General features: G+C 32.5%; 2 protein-coding genes across 2 annotated transcripts in view; both read left to right on the forward strand.

Moving 5' to 3' along the window:
* Positions 1-6622: 6622 nt before the first annotated feature.
* Positions 6623-18101, forward strand: part of LOC108969155 (ecdysone receptor-like) — a gene marked incomplete at its 3' end in the record, with an annotated part of 54811 nt that continues 43332 nt past the window's right edge. Inside the window, 1 exon segment of the mRNA XM_018933711.1 lies at positions 6623-7324.
* LOC108969156 (putative transcriptional regulator cudA) overlaps positions 9880-18101 on the forward strand; it is a 50591-nt gene continuing 42369 nt past the window's right edge. The window contains exon 1 of the mRNA XM_018933712.1: positions 9880-10515. Coding sequence (XP_018789257.1) covers positions 10197-10515 — 319 coding nt within the window. The 5' untranslated portion in view covers positions 9880-10196. The remainder of the gene's footprint in view (positions 10516-18101) is intronic.

Genomic DNA, 18101 nt, shown 5'->3' on the forward strand with positions numbered 1-18101 from the left:
AGGTCCATAAATACGTAATATGTATGTATGTATGCATAAGCGCCGCACCTGAGCAGCGGCCAACAATGTAAAATTGTGTTGCAACAGCACCCAAAAATGTGGCATGCAACTATAGAGCGCGCTGAACTCTTTATGTTCCGCTATATTTCGACAAGTTCAAGTGTATGCAATGAAGGATTAATAATGCAAGTGTAATAGAGTAACTGCCTCATAAACACACACACACCCACTCATACAAGCATACTTACATATGTGTGTCAAAGCGGTGTACATGTGCTCAGCAAGCAAAAATCAATGTTTTTCACAGCGAAGGGGCATAGAAAAGTCGGTAGTCAACATGAGTATATCTGCTTTGAGAGCGTAGAGAGTTTGAGAGCGAATAGTCAAATGGATTTTTTACGATTTAAGTAAATGGAGAGGTGAGAGTTGCACAGCTCTTAAGGAAGAGAAATTTTAAAGGGTGTTTTTTACGAGAATAACAAATATGAGAGGATCTCAAAGGGATGCGGTAGTGCAAAAATTATTACTGAGAAGTAGATGCATATAGTTATAATAGTGGTATATAATCGAAAATCTGTTGAGAGCTGTGAGTACTATCAGGATAAAATAAAATTATTAAAAAAATTTCCTTAAAATTGCCTAACTTGTACAATTTATTCTGGGAGTTAGGAAAAATACTTCTTTTTGACAGGCCTTAGTAAAATAACTTCAGTAAAAAGCTGTGTGTATAAAGAAAAAGTTTGTTTCTTGACAAAAAGTTTTTTTTATTATCTTTTTAAATTCTACAACACCTCTAGAATATTTTCCTAAAGTTTTAAATAGTCATAGTTTCATAGATACAGCCTTGAGAACATGTGCGCTCGAGGCAGCTAGGCTAAGTGGGCCGTCTTTAAACGCGTTGATCTCGAAACTGTATTTTTCTAGTCGGCGGCCATGATTTAACGGGAACTATTCAATCGATCTTTGAGATACAATTCTTAGAGACTTGGACAAATAATATTTGAAAAAAAAAAATCGCGAAATTTTTGTTATTTTTGTAAAAATGTCTGCCAAAAATCCAATTTTCAGTTTTTTCTCCTACGTGCATGTTCTCAGTGCAGGTTTTAAGTAAAACACGAATTTATTACACTTTAGATGATCCTTTAAGGAATTAACCTGCCAAAGTGGCCGTATCTTTTTCCGAGGGGTCACCGGAAATGGCGTCGTCGAGTTTAAAATATTTTTATTTTTCAAAAATTTTAAAATTTTTTTGTTAATAGCGTATGTCTGCCACAATAAAAAAATGTAATTAAATATTTAATTTTTTATATAAAAAATTTTTATTTGAAAAAATACTATTTTTTACCCAAGTAAACCCATATAACCCCTTAAGCAAACTGTGGGTCACTGTTGCAATTTTGGAAACACTTACACTTCAAGAGGGCCTCTTCAGGCGTGATTAGTTCTGAACACCCAAGTACCACGCTCCTCCTTGTATCTGCCATTGTTTCTATTATAAGTACCATTCTATTATAAGATACCAGGTTATAGACTGTAGCAAAAGACTCAGAAATTTAACAAAATATAATAGACTCTCTTGCTCCCTTTTAATGTTGAAATGGTATAGTATATAAATTGTTGCAAGGAAATTTCTTTTATTTTTTATGTCCTAATTTACACATTTTCCGTCTCTTTTAAATTGCATAAATATATTTCCCTCTATAATCGTAATCTTCTAATCGTGTTCCCTATAAAATTCTCCATATTCTGTTTGGTTAACGCAAAGCTAACTGCTGATTTAATTATTAGTCCGAAAAAGGAGATAAAATGCAAAAATTGTAAGCAAACAAACAAAGAGAATCTCAAATAAGCCCCACCTTAAGTCCTTGCCTTCGCACTGAGTGCCAAACTTTCTGCGAATTAAAAGCATCAGGCCTCATAGATCAACTGCAAATGGTCGATGATTTCCAAGGCAATAACAGCATTTCTTCACATAATCATAAACAGCTACTGGAATTACACATTACTTCGGCTAATTTAATATTTCAAAAGAAATTGGAAGTTTGCACTCTTCTACATCCATCCACTTCTAATATTTTATAAATTTTTTGGAGATATCGAACAAAAATTTTACACACGTCTTTTACCACCCAAGAGGCTGCTTATTTGTTGGAAATGGCGATATCGGACCACTGCAGCATGTATCTGCCATAGAAACTGACCAATTAAAAACAAGTCCTTGTATGGAAAACTTTTTTATCGGATGAGATATCTTCACGAAATTTGGTAAGAGGTTTTTTCCAAGTTAACGGTACAATCTCCGAAGAAATTGTTAAAATCGCACCACTATAACATATAGCTGCCATATAAACTGACCGATCCAACTCAAGTCCTTGTATGAAAAATTCTTTTATTTGAGAAGATTTCTTCACGATATTCGGCGTGGATTATTTTTTGATATATATATATATAGCATATAGTTACCATATAAACTGTCTGATCCAACTCAAGTCTTTGTAAGAAAATTTCTTTTATTTGATGAGATATCTTCACGAAATTTGGTAAGCGTTTTTGTTCAAGTCAACGGTACAATCTCCGAAGAAATTGTTAAAAGCGCACCACTATAGCATATAGCTGCCATACAAACTGGCCGATAAAACTCGAGTCCTTGTATTAAAAACTCTTTTATTTGAGAAGATTTCTTCACGATATTCCGCATGGATAATTTTCTGAGGCAAAGGTGACATTTCCGTAGAAATTGTTCAAATCGCATCACTATAGCACAGAGTTGCCATATAAACTGACCGATCCAACTCCTTATATGCAAAACTCTTTTATTTGAGAAGATTTCTTCACGATATTCGGCATAAGTTATTGTCCAAGGCATGGCTACATTCTTCGTAGAAACTCTTCAGATCGAACTAATATTTAAAACTATTTGATTTGTCAAGTTATCTTCAAGAAATTTGTTAAAAATTATTAACCAAGACATCGCCATACAAGCTAATGCACACATAAATGTAACACATACATATACTTTTTTTAGCGTTCAATGTTCTAGAAAAAAGTAAAAGTTTAATTGTTTATTTTGTTTATGTTATTGTTGTTGTCGTCTAATCACACGTATCTGCGTCAGGTGAATGAGTTCAATGCATCGCACAAATATTCCAATAAATTGCTACACTGTAGCCAGCCAGCAAAATATTAGAGGCACACAGGCACACAAACATAGAAACACAGATAACTTTCGGTCATATGCGCACTCGCTTACTAATATATAAAAATGCTTAATTCTACATAGTTCACTAACATATGTATGTATGTATGCGCGTGTGTGTGTGTGTCTAATTGTGTTCCTCTTTTGATTTCCAACTTGGCTGCCTTTTATTATTATTGCAATGCCGCCTTTGCACTTGTGCACACACATACACACATCTATATGCTAGAAAAAAAAAAGCAAAGGCAGAAACCGTTGCGAGTCAGTTTGACGGCGCACCAACAGCAAAGAAATTCTATAGATGTCACACACACACATTTATAAACATTTTATATGTATGCATGTGTGTGCATATTTATATAAATATATGCACCGGCACAAATTCGAAAGATATCTACACGAGTTGTCGGCGAAAAAGGAGTTAGAGGTGTATGTGGTGTGTCTATAATGTAAAGGGAGAGTTGGTGAGGTGAGGGTGTTGGAAAAAGTAGAAGTAAATAGAAGCGCACTCACCACTCTCACTGCACACCTATAAATTGAAGGTAGCCACATATACATATATGTTTGTATATATGCACACTCCTTTATAAGCACATATACATATGTACGTGGAGCTGCCTATTGCAGTATGCGTGCAACGATGTTGAATTTTCGTGCATGTGTAGTAGTGTAGCTGACTGCATCGGCATTTTTCATTCATCGCCCGGCGGCATAAGCAAGTTGCGGTCGAGTTCAAGTTTGAGATATGTAAACCTGCGAAATGAGAAAGTATGCATGTGTATGCGTGCAAGTGTGTGTGTGATTGGGAGCGCACGATAAGCAGTAAACAAAGCAGAGAGCATTGCTGAGGTGAAAGAGAGCGCGCATTTGCTATTGCTTAGCAAGGGGTTGAGCAAGCAGTGGTGATATGTAGTTGATATACTGTCTTAAGGGCATAAAGTCATGTGATGCGTGCATGTTTATATGGATATGAAGTGATCTACGTAATTATAATGATTTTGGTAGTTTTTTGTTAGTTTTAAGAGCAAAAAGTCATATGATGTGTTCATGTTCATATATCTAAGATGTGATCTGATCAGCGTGATGATTTTGGGTATCATGTCATGTTATTTGGTTGTTGTTAATATGATGTTTAGTCATTATGAGTTGTATATGCTGTCATATCGAACATTGAGTGCTTCTGTTTTCAGAAATTTTATGAATATTTTAATATTATAAACTTATATAAAATATGTGATGTTATGTCGATATAAAACCAAAATATAATTTAAAAAAATAATTATTTTTGAGATTATTGAACATACACTTTTCCTTATTTTACTTTGGTTTGATGAACATTGACATGAAGTGATGTCATATTGATGATGTGATGTGTTCTAAAAATACAAATGCAATAAATTTTATTAATTAACTTTTTATTTTAGTTCACAATTTTTTTACTTGGTATGATGTGCTGAGATATTGATGATGTGATGCGTTCGAAAAATGATTTTATGTATTAATAAACATTTTTTATTTTAGTTTAAAATTTGTTTACTTGATATGATATGATGTGATATTATTCATGTGAAGTGACGTGACATTGATGATGTGATATGTTTTAAAAATACAACGAATTTATTTATCATTAACCTAATTTTTGTTTGTAAAATCGTTTGTTTGTTACGATGTGATGTGCGCGTGACTGTTGATTGAAATCTAGATATTTGTTGGCATATCATTTGTAGTGAGCTGAACTTCTGTGATATTTGGTGAATTTGGTTTATTATTATAGATTTATATTAGTTGATGTGATGCATTATAAAATGTAGTGATATGACTTGAAATAATTAGCTGATGCAATTAGTTTTTTTAATTTAGTGTGAGTTGATAAATTTATTTATTTATTTTAGTTTAAAAGTCTAAACAAAAAATTTTAAATTAAAAAATTATTTGCTTGCCATGTCATATGATGAAGTGAGAGATCATTTGATATGTGCCCAATTTTGTTATTTATTATAAATATACTTTCTTGTATATGATGTGACTTGAAATGTAACGAACAGTTATTTAATTTAGTAAGATGTGATATTTTTATATATTTTTGCCATGATGTGCGTGCCATATTTGATGTTTAAACTGACTTTTAGTAGTCATACAATTTGATATTGTGTCATGATGAATTTTTACAAAAAAAAAAAAATTATACTCTGTGAAGTGTTATTGAGGACGTGATGTTATCATCATACGATGTGTTACCAAAATTGCGATAAATTATAATTTTTAGTGAGTTATTATATGTCGGTTAGAGGACATGACTTTGAAAATAGTCAAAAGTGAAGTATGCAAAGTACTCTTCGGGTCGAAAAAGGAGAAGGAGTCTTTGAATTTTTAAGGGCTTTAAAAGGTTTTCTCGATTTGCAGTAAAACTGCGAGTGCTATGGCAAAATATAATATGACAAAGTTGTAGATAATGAAGGATCTAAAACTTTCACATCGACACTTTTTACACATAACCCAAAAATTTATGTAAAAACTGATAGGAACCAATTTTTCGAGGTAATTCATGCTTTGAAATTAGAATCATTTGTCTTCAAGCTGTGATGGCAATTTATTTTTTCTTATGACATTTTTTATAACAAAGTCAGCTGATCACAACAGGCGTCGATGCCACTGCAGCAGCACCCTTTGTATCGTCTATCGCAGTGATATCATCAACAACATCATATTTAGGTAACATCATATCTAGCTAACTGATGCTCTCTATCGCGCGCACTTCTTGAACACACATTAAGCATGCATTCAAAATACAATGTGGTGAAAAACCATAACACTACTTTGAGCGGCTGTCACACTTGCCAAAAGTAGCGATGTAAGTTAAAGAAAACGTGTAGAATACGAGCACAAACATATGAAATGAACGACGAAAGAGAGAGTTGGCAACACGGCGAAAAGGTGCAATCAACAATGAGCCACACACCATACACTAGCAGTACATGGCAGAGCCAGTAAGCAAAGCAAAAGCGGCTAGCAAGTGGTGAAGCGCATGCAAAATGCAATGTGTGTATATGTCAAAAAACTGCTGTTGGTAGTGGTGTGCTGTTGGTGGTGAAAAAGTCGCATTGGCGCTGCAAAGAAAATAAACAAATGGAGCTGACGGCAAGAGACGCATGAAACGACACAACTGAGCGCATAAGAAGTCAAGGGTGTGCGTTTACACATACATCCATGCATACAAATTTGTGTACATATGTGTTAGTGCGCATATTTGTGTGTACACTTGTATATGTATATTGGCGTGTTCGGCTGAGCGCCAGTTACTGTGGTGAATACTTGTACATTGGCACAGCATTTGCGCTGTTTAGCCTTTCTGTATCGTTTGTGTGCCGTCTGCTGTTGTCTGCTCGGAATCGCTTTCATTGATTTCAGTATTTGTTTGGACTTCAACGCTGGCGGTGTACAACTCGGTTGTTATACGAACATATACTACTAACGGCAGCGTGTAGAGGCAGAGGCGTGTACGCTTTTCAACGCAATAGCGCAAAAAAACCTAGAAAGAAACAATTCTTACTCGTCGCCTCAGTGCTATGACACTACAAATAAATACATACATACATGCAGGCGAACATGCATACATGTGTATATAATACAAGTTAGAAACAAGTGAAAGAAAACATCAAATAGTGGCTTGCTGTATTTTATAGTGTTTTATGAGAACGGAGAGCAAGCAAGCAAAAATTAATATATATTCATACATATATGTATATTATTGCACATGTAAACCTGAAGTAGCTGAAAAAATATTTTATTGAAATTACAAAGTACCTACAACTTAAAAAATATTATATATTTATAAAAAATATATAAATATATTCTAACTGGCAGCATAAGCGAGTGCTGAAAATACAAAAGTGCAACTAGTAATTGTGAAAACGCGTGTTCGTTAGCGGCCGGTCGTCGTGTTGATTGTAAATATTTGGCGTTTTTCGTTAGTTTCGCTGCGACGTTGACATTAGTTGCTGGCGGGACGCGTAAAATTGAACGTGATCGTGCGTGCATTGAAAGTGCATGCTGTAACAACAACAATTACAACAACAATAATAGTTACAACGACAAGAAAAAACGTGTTAACCAGTGAATGCGAAAATCGTAAGGCAAACAACAAGTGCAATTTTAGCAACAACAAGAATAGCAGCTTAGTGCTGCTCCTAGTTCTATTATTTTTTTTTTTTTAATTTTTAACACAAAAGTGCAACTTCCAGGCAAAAGAAAAAGAATTTAGTGGTTTGTGCGTATGTGTGTGTACACCTGTCTCTTATACACATCTAGATGTGTATAAGAGACAGGCTTAGTGCTGCTCCTAGTTCTATTATTTTTTTTTTTTTAATTTTTAACACAAAAGTGCAACTTCCAGGCAAAAGAAAAAGAATTTAGTGGTTTGTGCGTATGTGTGTGTACACAGCGGGAAATGTGTGTGTCTAATACGTCCAATAAGCAAATGCAAGTAGCTGATGCGCATGCAAGCGTTTAGGGCGTGGGAAAAGTGCAGTTTTGCTGATTTGAATGGTGTTTAGAAAGCTATAGAATATGTAAAAAGAGGGTTTCACAAAAAAAATGATAAAAGATAAAAATTGTGTAGCATTGAAAAAATTGAAAAAAGTTGTTGGGCGTAAATAAAGTAAGGAAATAATAATTAAAAATAATAAGAAGTAGCAAAAATAATAATAAAAAGAAGTAAAAGCAAAAGCTTTAAGGCGCAAAATTAATAATTAATTATTTTAGTGCAAGTTCCAAGATAAAAATACATATACAATATAAAAGTTTGAAAAAAAGTTTTGAATTTGTTTTTTTTTTGCAAAACTTAAAAAATATTTCGTACAAAATAAAAAAATCAAACAAAACTAAAAACAAAATTCAAAATAAAAATTTTGAAAAAAGATTCGAAATTTGTTTTTGGAAAAATTAAAAAATAAAAATTCCGTACAAATTAAAAAAAATCAAATAAAATTAAAACAAGAAATTTCGTAGTAAAGATTAAAAAACAATTTTCTACAAAATTAAAAAAGAGAATCTGAAATTTAAAAATTCCAACACTCTTCGCACAATTCAAAATTTCGCTGCCCAAAATCGCTATGTCGCTAAACATGTGTGTTCATGTGTTTAAAAATACGCCAACAACATAAATACTACGTAACTGCAAACAAAGTGCGCACGTACAACTACAACGTCGAAAAGGCGTAAAAAGTGTGAAGCGAAAAGCAGAGATTTGCCATAAAACAGCAGAAACGTTTTACTTTGAGTGAAAGGCGGCTACAAGTTTTGCTAAAAAGTGCAAATTAACAACAAATCAAAATCAACAAAATAATAATAACAAAAGCAAGCAGCCAGCTAGCTGAGAACCGAATGTGTGGAGAAAGTAGGCGCTGCAAAATAGAGAAGCAGCAGCGTTGAAGTGACCAAATGCTCAAAGAAAGGCGTAACACCTATTTGCTTCGACTTTTCGCCTTTTCGAGCTGCAAAGGAACAACGTGCTCCACGTAGGAACTGGCTTCTGCTGCGAAAAAGCTATCATTGGAGTCTAGCAAATGCCCTACCGATAAATTCTATTGCAAATGTTACACAGTGCTGAAATTCTTACTTAGTTACTTCGGTGGCTCTAACGCCAGTGGCGTCTGAAACTTATATAAAAGTTATCTGATAGCAGCAAGCACTAGATACAGCAGCTGCTAACACCTACACATGCCACACGTCGCTGTCCCGAAGGTGTGTCTGGCATTTTATCAAATTCTATTCGCTGTTTTTTGTTCTTGTTACATTCTGTACGACATAACTGCTGCGTGTAACTGTCTGCTCAAGGTCTGTACTACAACAAGAATATAAAAAAGCAGATAATAAAAACGAAACGTCAGGAGGACGCAACAAATAAAAAATCAGCAGCTGAGCGGAATTGAGCTGTGCTGCTCACTTGAAATGCGAGTTGGCGGCTGTCTGGCAAAGTAATGTGTGGCAAGTGAGTTAGGAAGAAAGTCAACAGCAACAAATAACAAAATCACACACAGTCAGTGCGCAGAAAAGCTGCGCTGGTGAAGAAAAACAGCATAAAGAAATAGTTCTTGTGCTCGATTGCGTCTGCTGATGCACGCTTAATTGCGTCTCCCCGCGGACTCATTGGTATGCGTATACGCAACTGCGGCAGACACACAACAACAATAAAATCGTAATAAAAAATCAAGTATTTCGCATGGCAAAAACAAAAAAAAAACATAGATAAAAGGTATTTGCCGCATTAAGGCGCTTAGGCGGCGCACGATTTGGTGGTAGCTTTAAAAAAATCTGCTGGAGCAGACAATATTAAAAAGCGTATACAAAAAAAGTCGCTTCAGAAGTGGAAAATTACTTTGGACTTTATTGCGAAATAAATGCTAAAGTGCAAATGCAGAAAAATTAAAGAAATTAAAAAAAAATTAAGGGAAATTAAAGAAAAATTAAAGGAAAATTAAAAGATAAATAAAAGAAAAATTGATAAAATTAAAGAATTAAAAAAATTAAAGGAAATTTAAAAAAATTAAAAGAAAATTTAAAAAATTAAAGGAAAAAATAAAATAAGGTAAAATAAAACAATTAAACGAAAATAATAACAAAAAAAAATTTTCAAAATTAAAGTAAAATTAATAAAATTAAAGAAAAATTAAAAAAATAAAGAAAAATTGAAGCAAAATTATAAAAATTAAACGATTATAAAAAAAAAAATAAAAAGCCTGCGCGCCACAAAATTTCTCCAARTAAACWACCTGCACACAACAACAACAACAACAATATAACAAAACATGGCCTTAAAATCAATTCTTGAAACGCATTTATTTTCGAAAAAAAATTAAAAATTTTAATTTATGCCGCACAAAGGCAACCAAGTAAACCAACGCGTCACCTCACCTCAGAAGAGCACTTGAAGTAGAAATAACTACAACAATAACAACCAACCAACTACCTACGCCCCATAAAGGCAAAATACACAACCTAAATGGATTTATATTGTTATCAGCCAACGCCACCTGCCTCACTCATGGATTATCCCGTTGGACCGCATCAACTGCAAAACGGCAGCAGCGGTGTTGGTGGCATCGGCGGCATCGTCAATAACACTAACGTGTACTTCAATAATATTTATACGAATGGCGTTGCCAACAACAATAATACAAGCAACAATAATAACAGTAGTAATCATTATAATCATCATAGTAATAGTGATAGCTCATCGGTGACGACGACAACAACAACAGCGACAAATTTTGGTGATTGCATCGGTTTGGAGCGCGGTTTTGATTTCTACAGTGATCGAGGTGAATATGCACACATAAATACTTATTATATTGTCTTTTTTGTGAAAGTTTTGGTTGTAGTTTTGGAAAACGATAATGTTTATTGCATTTTTAATGCAATGAAAGTAAAGTTTGTGCAAAATTAATGAAAATTCATAGACAAAAGTTGAAGAAAATGTAGAAAACACAAATGAAATGCACTTAAAATTATTTGAAAACATTAATTGGATGCTTGTAATTAATGGCATTGTGTTGAGTTGTTGTTAATTGAGTTTTTGCTTGGCAGCCGAGCAAGATTTGGCATTTTTAGCAACAAAAATTTATTGCAAATTAATACGCAAGCAGAGCGTTGGCATTGCTGTTGTGTTATTATAGTGTTTTAATTTGTTTTGGAAAAATATTCGAGTAAACCAGCAGATGTTTGTCAGTCCGGCTCAAATTTGATCAGCTGTTATTTCCAGCATTTGAGACAAGCGTAAGATTATTAATTAGTAAAATATTAGTTTTGCTAAAATATTCGGCTATACAAGCGGATTTTTGTCAGTCCGGTTCAAATTTGACCATATGATTTTTTCAATGATTGCGATTGCTTATTATTATTTTTGGTTAAATATTCGGATATTTCATATGATTTTCGTCAGTACGGGCCAAATTTAATTAGATGTTATTTAATTACGATTTTCTAAATATTGTCTTCGAAAAATAGTCGGCTATACCAGCTAATTTTCAGATTTCAGTTCAGATTTGACCGACTCGTATTTCGGGTATTACGATTGCCTAATAGTACTTTACTTGAAAAATTTAATGAAAAAGTTTTTTTTTAGTCCGGTTCAAATTGGATCGTATGTAATTTCATTGATTGCGATATGATGTGATCTAGATATTAGTTTTCGTGTGTTTTGAGTTTTAACTGATCTTAATGGTAAACGCTGTATCGATAAAATTTCAAATTATGCCTAAATCTTGAATTTCAAAACTTTTCGAAAAATCATAAATTTACAATTTTAAGCTATCATGTGCATTTCGTTTGTTTTTCTAAAAATATTTGGTCTTAAGTTGAAATATATGTATATATATATTTTAATCTATATTGTTTTATTATAATTTTCTGCCTTAATTTGTATCATTTTGTCATACGATTTCTTTGTTTTTTATTAGCACTTTAATTGGTTGACATTTCTAAATATTTTTTTCGTATTAGTTTGAAATATTTTTATACGGTACTGAGCGCATTATTAAATGTTACTTCAAATTTTATATCTTCTCTTTATATTTTCGTAATATGTGTTATTGGTTACTTACTCACTTAGAAAAATTGTTTATTACTTCAGAATACTTAATTTGAAATCGTTTTTCAGCAGTTTTCTCAAATATGCAAATAAATCATCGATTGTTTTGAAGATGTAATTCGTCTTTTTGATGAAATGAAGTTATTGCAAAACCTATTAATCTTTTAGACTAAAAATACGAAATATTTATAAAATCTTTCCAATAGCTGACTTCTTCTTTCTTTTCGGTGAAAAACATGAAAAACATCGAAAATATATTAATTCGAAAAAACATCGAAATTTTACATCGCACTAGAAAATTGTAAAAACTGGAAAATTTTTCCTTTGACAAAAATTTCGAAATAGCTACAAAAAGCTTTTCATTTTCAGAATTCGACTTTTCAATGAAAACCATCGAAATTGTTGAAAACATTTTTTTTTATTAGGAAATTCGAAAAACATCGAAATTGTTGAAAACAATCTATTTTTAGAAAAAATAAAGAAACATCGAAACTTTTGCATTCCAGTTTTTATAAATTTTATTAGCAGAATTCGTCTGTTCAATGCAATTATTGAAAACACTCTTTCAAAAACACGAAACTGTTAACCTAGGTAGAATTTGTCTTTTTGAAAAAAAAAAAACATTGAAATAGTTACAAAAAGTTTTTCGTTTTAGGAATTCCGTCTTTTCGACGAAAAACATCAACACTTCTGATTCAGCAATCATTCACTCGAAAAATTCGTCTATTCGACGAAGGATATTGTCAGAAAAAGTGTTCAGAATTCACAATTAAATTTATATACATAAAGAAAGTTCTAAGAAAGGCTATGCCGTTATTATGTTTGATTTTGTTTCTTTGTAGACTAAAAAATATTTCTCAAAAACGAAAATCAACAAAAGCATATTTGTATACTTGTTCCTCCGAATTTAGTATTTGCTTTCGTATTAGTGCACACTCCTTACTTGCAAAATTGTTGACCAACTAACGGATTTTCCTTCAAGTAAACTACCCACACGGTCATTTACTGCCTTGGTTGGAGCAAACAAAATACAAAACTCCAACTCTCCTTTCTTGCATTTAATTCAAATGTTACTTCGTCTCGGTTTATTTATTGTTTTTGTTGCATATATTTCAATCGAGTAAATTTTTTTCTCACCACATATAGCTACATTTTCCACTGCATATACGCCCAGCACAATTTTTTCCTCGTGCCTTTTCTTGTATTTCTTCGTGCTTGCCATTGATTCATACTCCTTTTACCCAAATAATTCCACGAAGTATTTGTTTGTGCCTATTCGTTGAAGCATTTAATATATTTTTGTTGTTTGCATTCACCGTTGGTTGCTTTTATGTCACTAAACTGTAAGGTTTTTCGTTTCTATTTCGTATATTTGCTGGTCGGTTTTCGGCCTCTGAAATACGAGCAGCAGTAATAAGTGGTCATTACGCTGCTTTTAGGCAACGCAAAAAAAATTCAATATCGTAGAAGAGTGCTTCCAAGCGTTATTAGATGGCAGAGAGAGAGAGAGAGAGATACGCAGTATATTGTTTATATGTATTTATTTTTGATATGTTTATATGTATTTATATTTTTATTTTTGCGGCTCTTCTTTTAACTTTCATTAATTTTTGCATTACGTTACTTTATCCTGCTGCTTCTCTGGTGCGAACTCCTCCTTACTGCTGTGGCTTTTTTACTTATTAGAAAATGCCGACATCAATTATCGCCGCAACGCAGACACATTTTAATTACTTGTAATATTTCAGCAACTCCTCATCCTTTCGACAATTTCATGTATTTTAAGTGTGCGATCTGCCTTTTCCTCCTTTAATTTGCTTTTACACAGCATTCTTTACTTATGTCGTATACAGGGAGCTTTTGAACACAAGAATTTTGCTTTCCTACGGATATTGCCTTGGTAGCTCTTTCAAGTGTTGCTCATACGCCGTGTTTGCCATTTTTACCTTCAAAACTGCTTGAATTCGGCGCTTTAAGAAAATTTTCCTTTATTTCTCTACTTAAGCCCAACTAATGATTTTGGGAATAAGTCATGAGACACACGGGAATTCCTACCCTCAACGTTGGCATCGCAGTCGACGCTGCGGCAGGACAAGCGAAATGCTTAAATGTCGCCGATCTTCATTGCGTCTAATTTATTTATTTTTATACCCTTAATAGGCTATATTAAGTTTAACACGAAGTTTGTAACACTAGCAAAAAGTTTCGGATACCATAAAAAAGATATATATAGTATAAGTGATTAGCATAAGCAGCTGAGCCGATTTAGTTCTGTAAATACGCAAACCAGTGCCTCAAATTTTGAGATATCGCTCTGAAATTTTCAACATATACGTTTCACCTTAAAAATTTGTTTATTTGTTGTTAACGCCGATATCGCTCCATTATATCATATAGTTGCCATACAAACTGTGTGATCAGAATCAAGTTCTGGTAAGGAATACTTTTTTATTTGACAAGATATCTTCACGTAAGTTGGTATGGATTATTTTCCAAGGCACTGCTGCAATATCTGCATAAATTGTTCAGATCGGGATACTATAGCATATAGCTCTCATACAAACTATACTTTCAAAATCAAGTTCTTGTAAGGGAAACTTTTTTATTTGACAAGATATCTTCATTAAACCCGTCACAGAATATTATTTAAAGCAACACTATAATTTCCATATAATTTTGTTTGGATCGGACCACTATAGCATATAGCTGTCATACAAACTGAATGATCAAAGTCAAGTTCTTCTAAGGAAAACTTGTCTATTCATGAAGGGTATTAACGTTTTTTGTTGTTATTACTTTTATTTACATTAATTATTATTTTTATTGTTCGTACGCAGTAAGCTATGCTTCACTTGCTTGACTTTCGTTCTTTGCTTCGGCTTTGTCGTCGCTACATTTTAATTATAATTAATGAATTTGTTGCGTCGCCAAAGCGGTTGGGTGAGTGATTGTTGGTGTCGGTGCTGTCTTTCGGGTGCGACAAATTTAACATTACTAGGTTCGTTGTTGTTTTTTTGTGTTTTTGTTATTGTCCTTCTAATCGCCTAACCACTAACGACCGTTTGGCGTTTGCTCTTCGTGTTTCGGCTTTTGTGGCACATAATACGCCTTGATTTACAAGCGAACAACTTGCGGCGCGGTATCGTGTAAACTTTTCATGTAAAAGTCAAGTATTTGTTTATACATATGTATGTGTGTCTGTGTATGTGCATAAAAAATGGTTGCTTATACGCCGTGTGGCGGCAACGGCGTCTAGCAAGTCGCTGCTCCTTGCTCACTCTCACAGCTACGCTTCCTTGCTGCTTGGTTTGCGTGTTGTTTACTTGTTGTTGTACTCTCTAGTGGCTGCTCATTTGCTTGCCGCTGCTAATAGCGCCACCGCGCCCCTACTTTTGCGCCGTTTAACACTTCATCCCAACCTCCGCTGACTGGCGCTGTTAATGACACTCTTTTTTCTGCATTCAAACAATCATTTTTATTGCTTCTTTTACTTGAAAGTTTTATTGCGTTTCGACTTTCTTTCTTTCCGTTTTTTACTAGCCTTCGCTCTTTATGCCATCGTCAATAGCGTTGTAATATGATTAAATTACTTTTTAACTAAAAAAACAACGACAACATTTAATCGCTGTAAAATTAATGAACTGCTGCCGTTGATATGTCTCAAAAGTTTTTGTCATACTTTTTTATGAGCGCGAAAGTTTGCACCAACAACTCTACTGTTAATTGTGGCATATTATCATGATTTGTTAGTGATAAATCATTAGTGGTGCGGTATAGGAGGTGGTAAACTGCTTAGTAGACAATATGACAATAATTACTGCAAATTGACAGTTATAGTTATAAAATACCTCTTTATAAGCTAGTTAGTTTACTGTTAATTTGGCATAAAGCAGTTAGCGAGAGATTGTGTCCAAGACTTTAAGCTATTTTTCCATTCAAAAGCTACACCACTCACCACTTTTAAAACACAATTTATCCAATTTATATATACATATTTGTACCGGCGTCTAACATATTCATTTTTATAGCGCAATCTTTGCATAAATCTCTGCCAAAAATGCCATAAACTATGCCGCAACAAAGCAACACCCAAAACCCCTACAATTTCGTTAGTTAGCTGCCAGCTACAAAGCATAAATTTAAGCCCAGCGTGTCTTAAACTTTTTTTATTTACTTTTTCCGTTTCTATTTGCGCGTATATACGCAAATATTTCTACTTTTACGTGCTGCCTCTAGATTTTCTAAACTTTCTGTCATTGGCTTCTTGTTTTGGTGTGCCCATAAAATGTCAGGAAAAATTTGCATAGTTGTCACTATCACTATGACAGCTGTGTAAAATGGTTTATTTACATACGTTTTCATATGGTATTAATAGAAATATATATATATATATATATTGTACATATGGAAGTATATAAATATTTTTCTCTATTATAAAAGACATTGATTTGAATTGCGAAAAATAGTTGAGTTGAAGTTGTCAGGGTACACTATGTAAATTAAACGAATTTCTTTAGAATTCATTTGAATAAAATAATGAGTAGACCTTCAATGAATTGTTGAGAAATATGGTTGCTCTGTAAACTAGCCGCTCATATGACAAATTTGAATGGTTTTACAAATTGAAAATTCTATAATTGGTCATAGAATTCATTTGTCATAATCACAATTAAATATAATATTGTAGTAAATTATTATATGTGTAGAGTAAATTTTAAATATTTAATTTTTGAAGAATATATTTTCAATGTACATATATTGTGTAAATTTATTCGGTTTGCCAAAATCTGGAGAGTGGCGAATCGAATAAACAACTGGTATAAATCAAATAGACTGGCATAAAATAAAAAAATTATGTTAATTAATTGTCTTATACTTGCTATAATTTTCGTTTCTGTTTTTGTCATAATTCTACCATATTTTTCATTTTTAATTCTGCCATAATTTTCATTTCTACTTTTGACATAATTTTTTTCTAATTCCGGTACAGTTTTCATTATTAATTTTGCTATAATTTATAGTTTTTATTTTTAATTTGCTATAATTTTTAATTTTACCATAATTTTTATTTCTATTTTTAACATAAGTTTTCTTCTAATTTCCCTATAGTTTTTACTTTTTAGTTTGTCATACATTTCATTTAATTTAATTTACTCATTATAAGGTTTTACCATAATTTCCATTTCTAATTTTGCCGAAATTTTTATTTCTATTTTTTCCATAGTTTTTTCCTAATTTTGCTATAATTTTGTCATACTTTCATTTAAAATTTTTTATAATATTTATACTATTAAGTTTTGTTATAATTTCTATTTCTGGTTTTGTCATAAATTTTTTATAATTTTTGCATATCTTATTTTCCAGAACTTTCATTTCTAATATTAGCATAATTTTTATAATCATTTCACCATAGTGTCTTTTTTTATAGTTTTGCTATAATTTTTAATTCTATCTTTTTAATATTTTTAAGTACCTATAATTTTGCCATAATTTTAACTTCTTTTTTTGCCAAAAATTTTACTTTTAATATTAACATATTTTTTATTCTAATTTAGCCATAACTTTCATTTATAATGTTTCCAACATTTTCTTTTCTAATGTTACCATAATGTCGTGTATTGAGTTTAATTACTATACCGAGACATCATCTATTTAATTTAGTTGTCCCACTGTACATAAATTTTCTATTTGCTATTCTATCTTTAGAAGCATTTCTGCTGTACTTGAGCAATTACTTCCATTCGCCTTTCTAGTGCATATGTCACCACCCGCTATTTCGGGTATCAAAAAGCATTATACAAAAAATAAATAAATAATCGTATACAAATATGCCATTAAAATTGGAAGACCATTCAATTTCCCAGCCAAATGAACTATTACTTTGGTGTACATAAATATTTTTCTCCATTTTGTGACGCCATTGTCATTGAAAGCAAAATGCGGACTTCCATTGCTTTACTCATGTATATTTATATACACATATCCAGCCGCATATAGTGATGGCGCAAATTTATTTTAAATTTAACAGCTTCAAAGGCGCTTTGGAGCACTGCACAGCCCTAAGCCATAAAAATATGTTTTGAATTTTTTAAATTGGAAATTATTTTCTCCAGCAGAAAAGCGCAAAATTATGAGTGCGTTGTCATAGAATCCTCACATCTGGCTGATTCCGACTTTTGTGCAAAAGTTTTTCTGTTAGCTTAAGGTGAACTGCGTTGAAAGTTTATTTTTGTATTTTTATGGCATCGGTGTAGGTTGAATTGACGATTTTTTAAATTTTAAAAATTAAAAAAAAATTAATATTCAACTGACTATAGA

The sequence above is a fragment of the Bactrocera latifrons genome, unplaced genomic scaffold (genome assembly GCF_001853355.1).
Source record: "Bactrocera latifrons isolate USDA-ARS-PBARC rearing strain unplaced genomic scaffold, ASM185335v1 scaffold_242, whole genome shotgun sequence".
In the NCBI taxonomy this organism is placed as follows: domain Eukaryota; kingdom Metazoa; phylum Arthropoda; class Insecta; order Diptera; family Tephritidae; genus Bactrocera; species Bactrocera latifrons.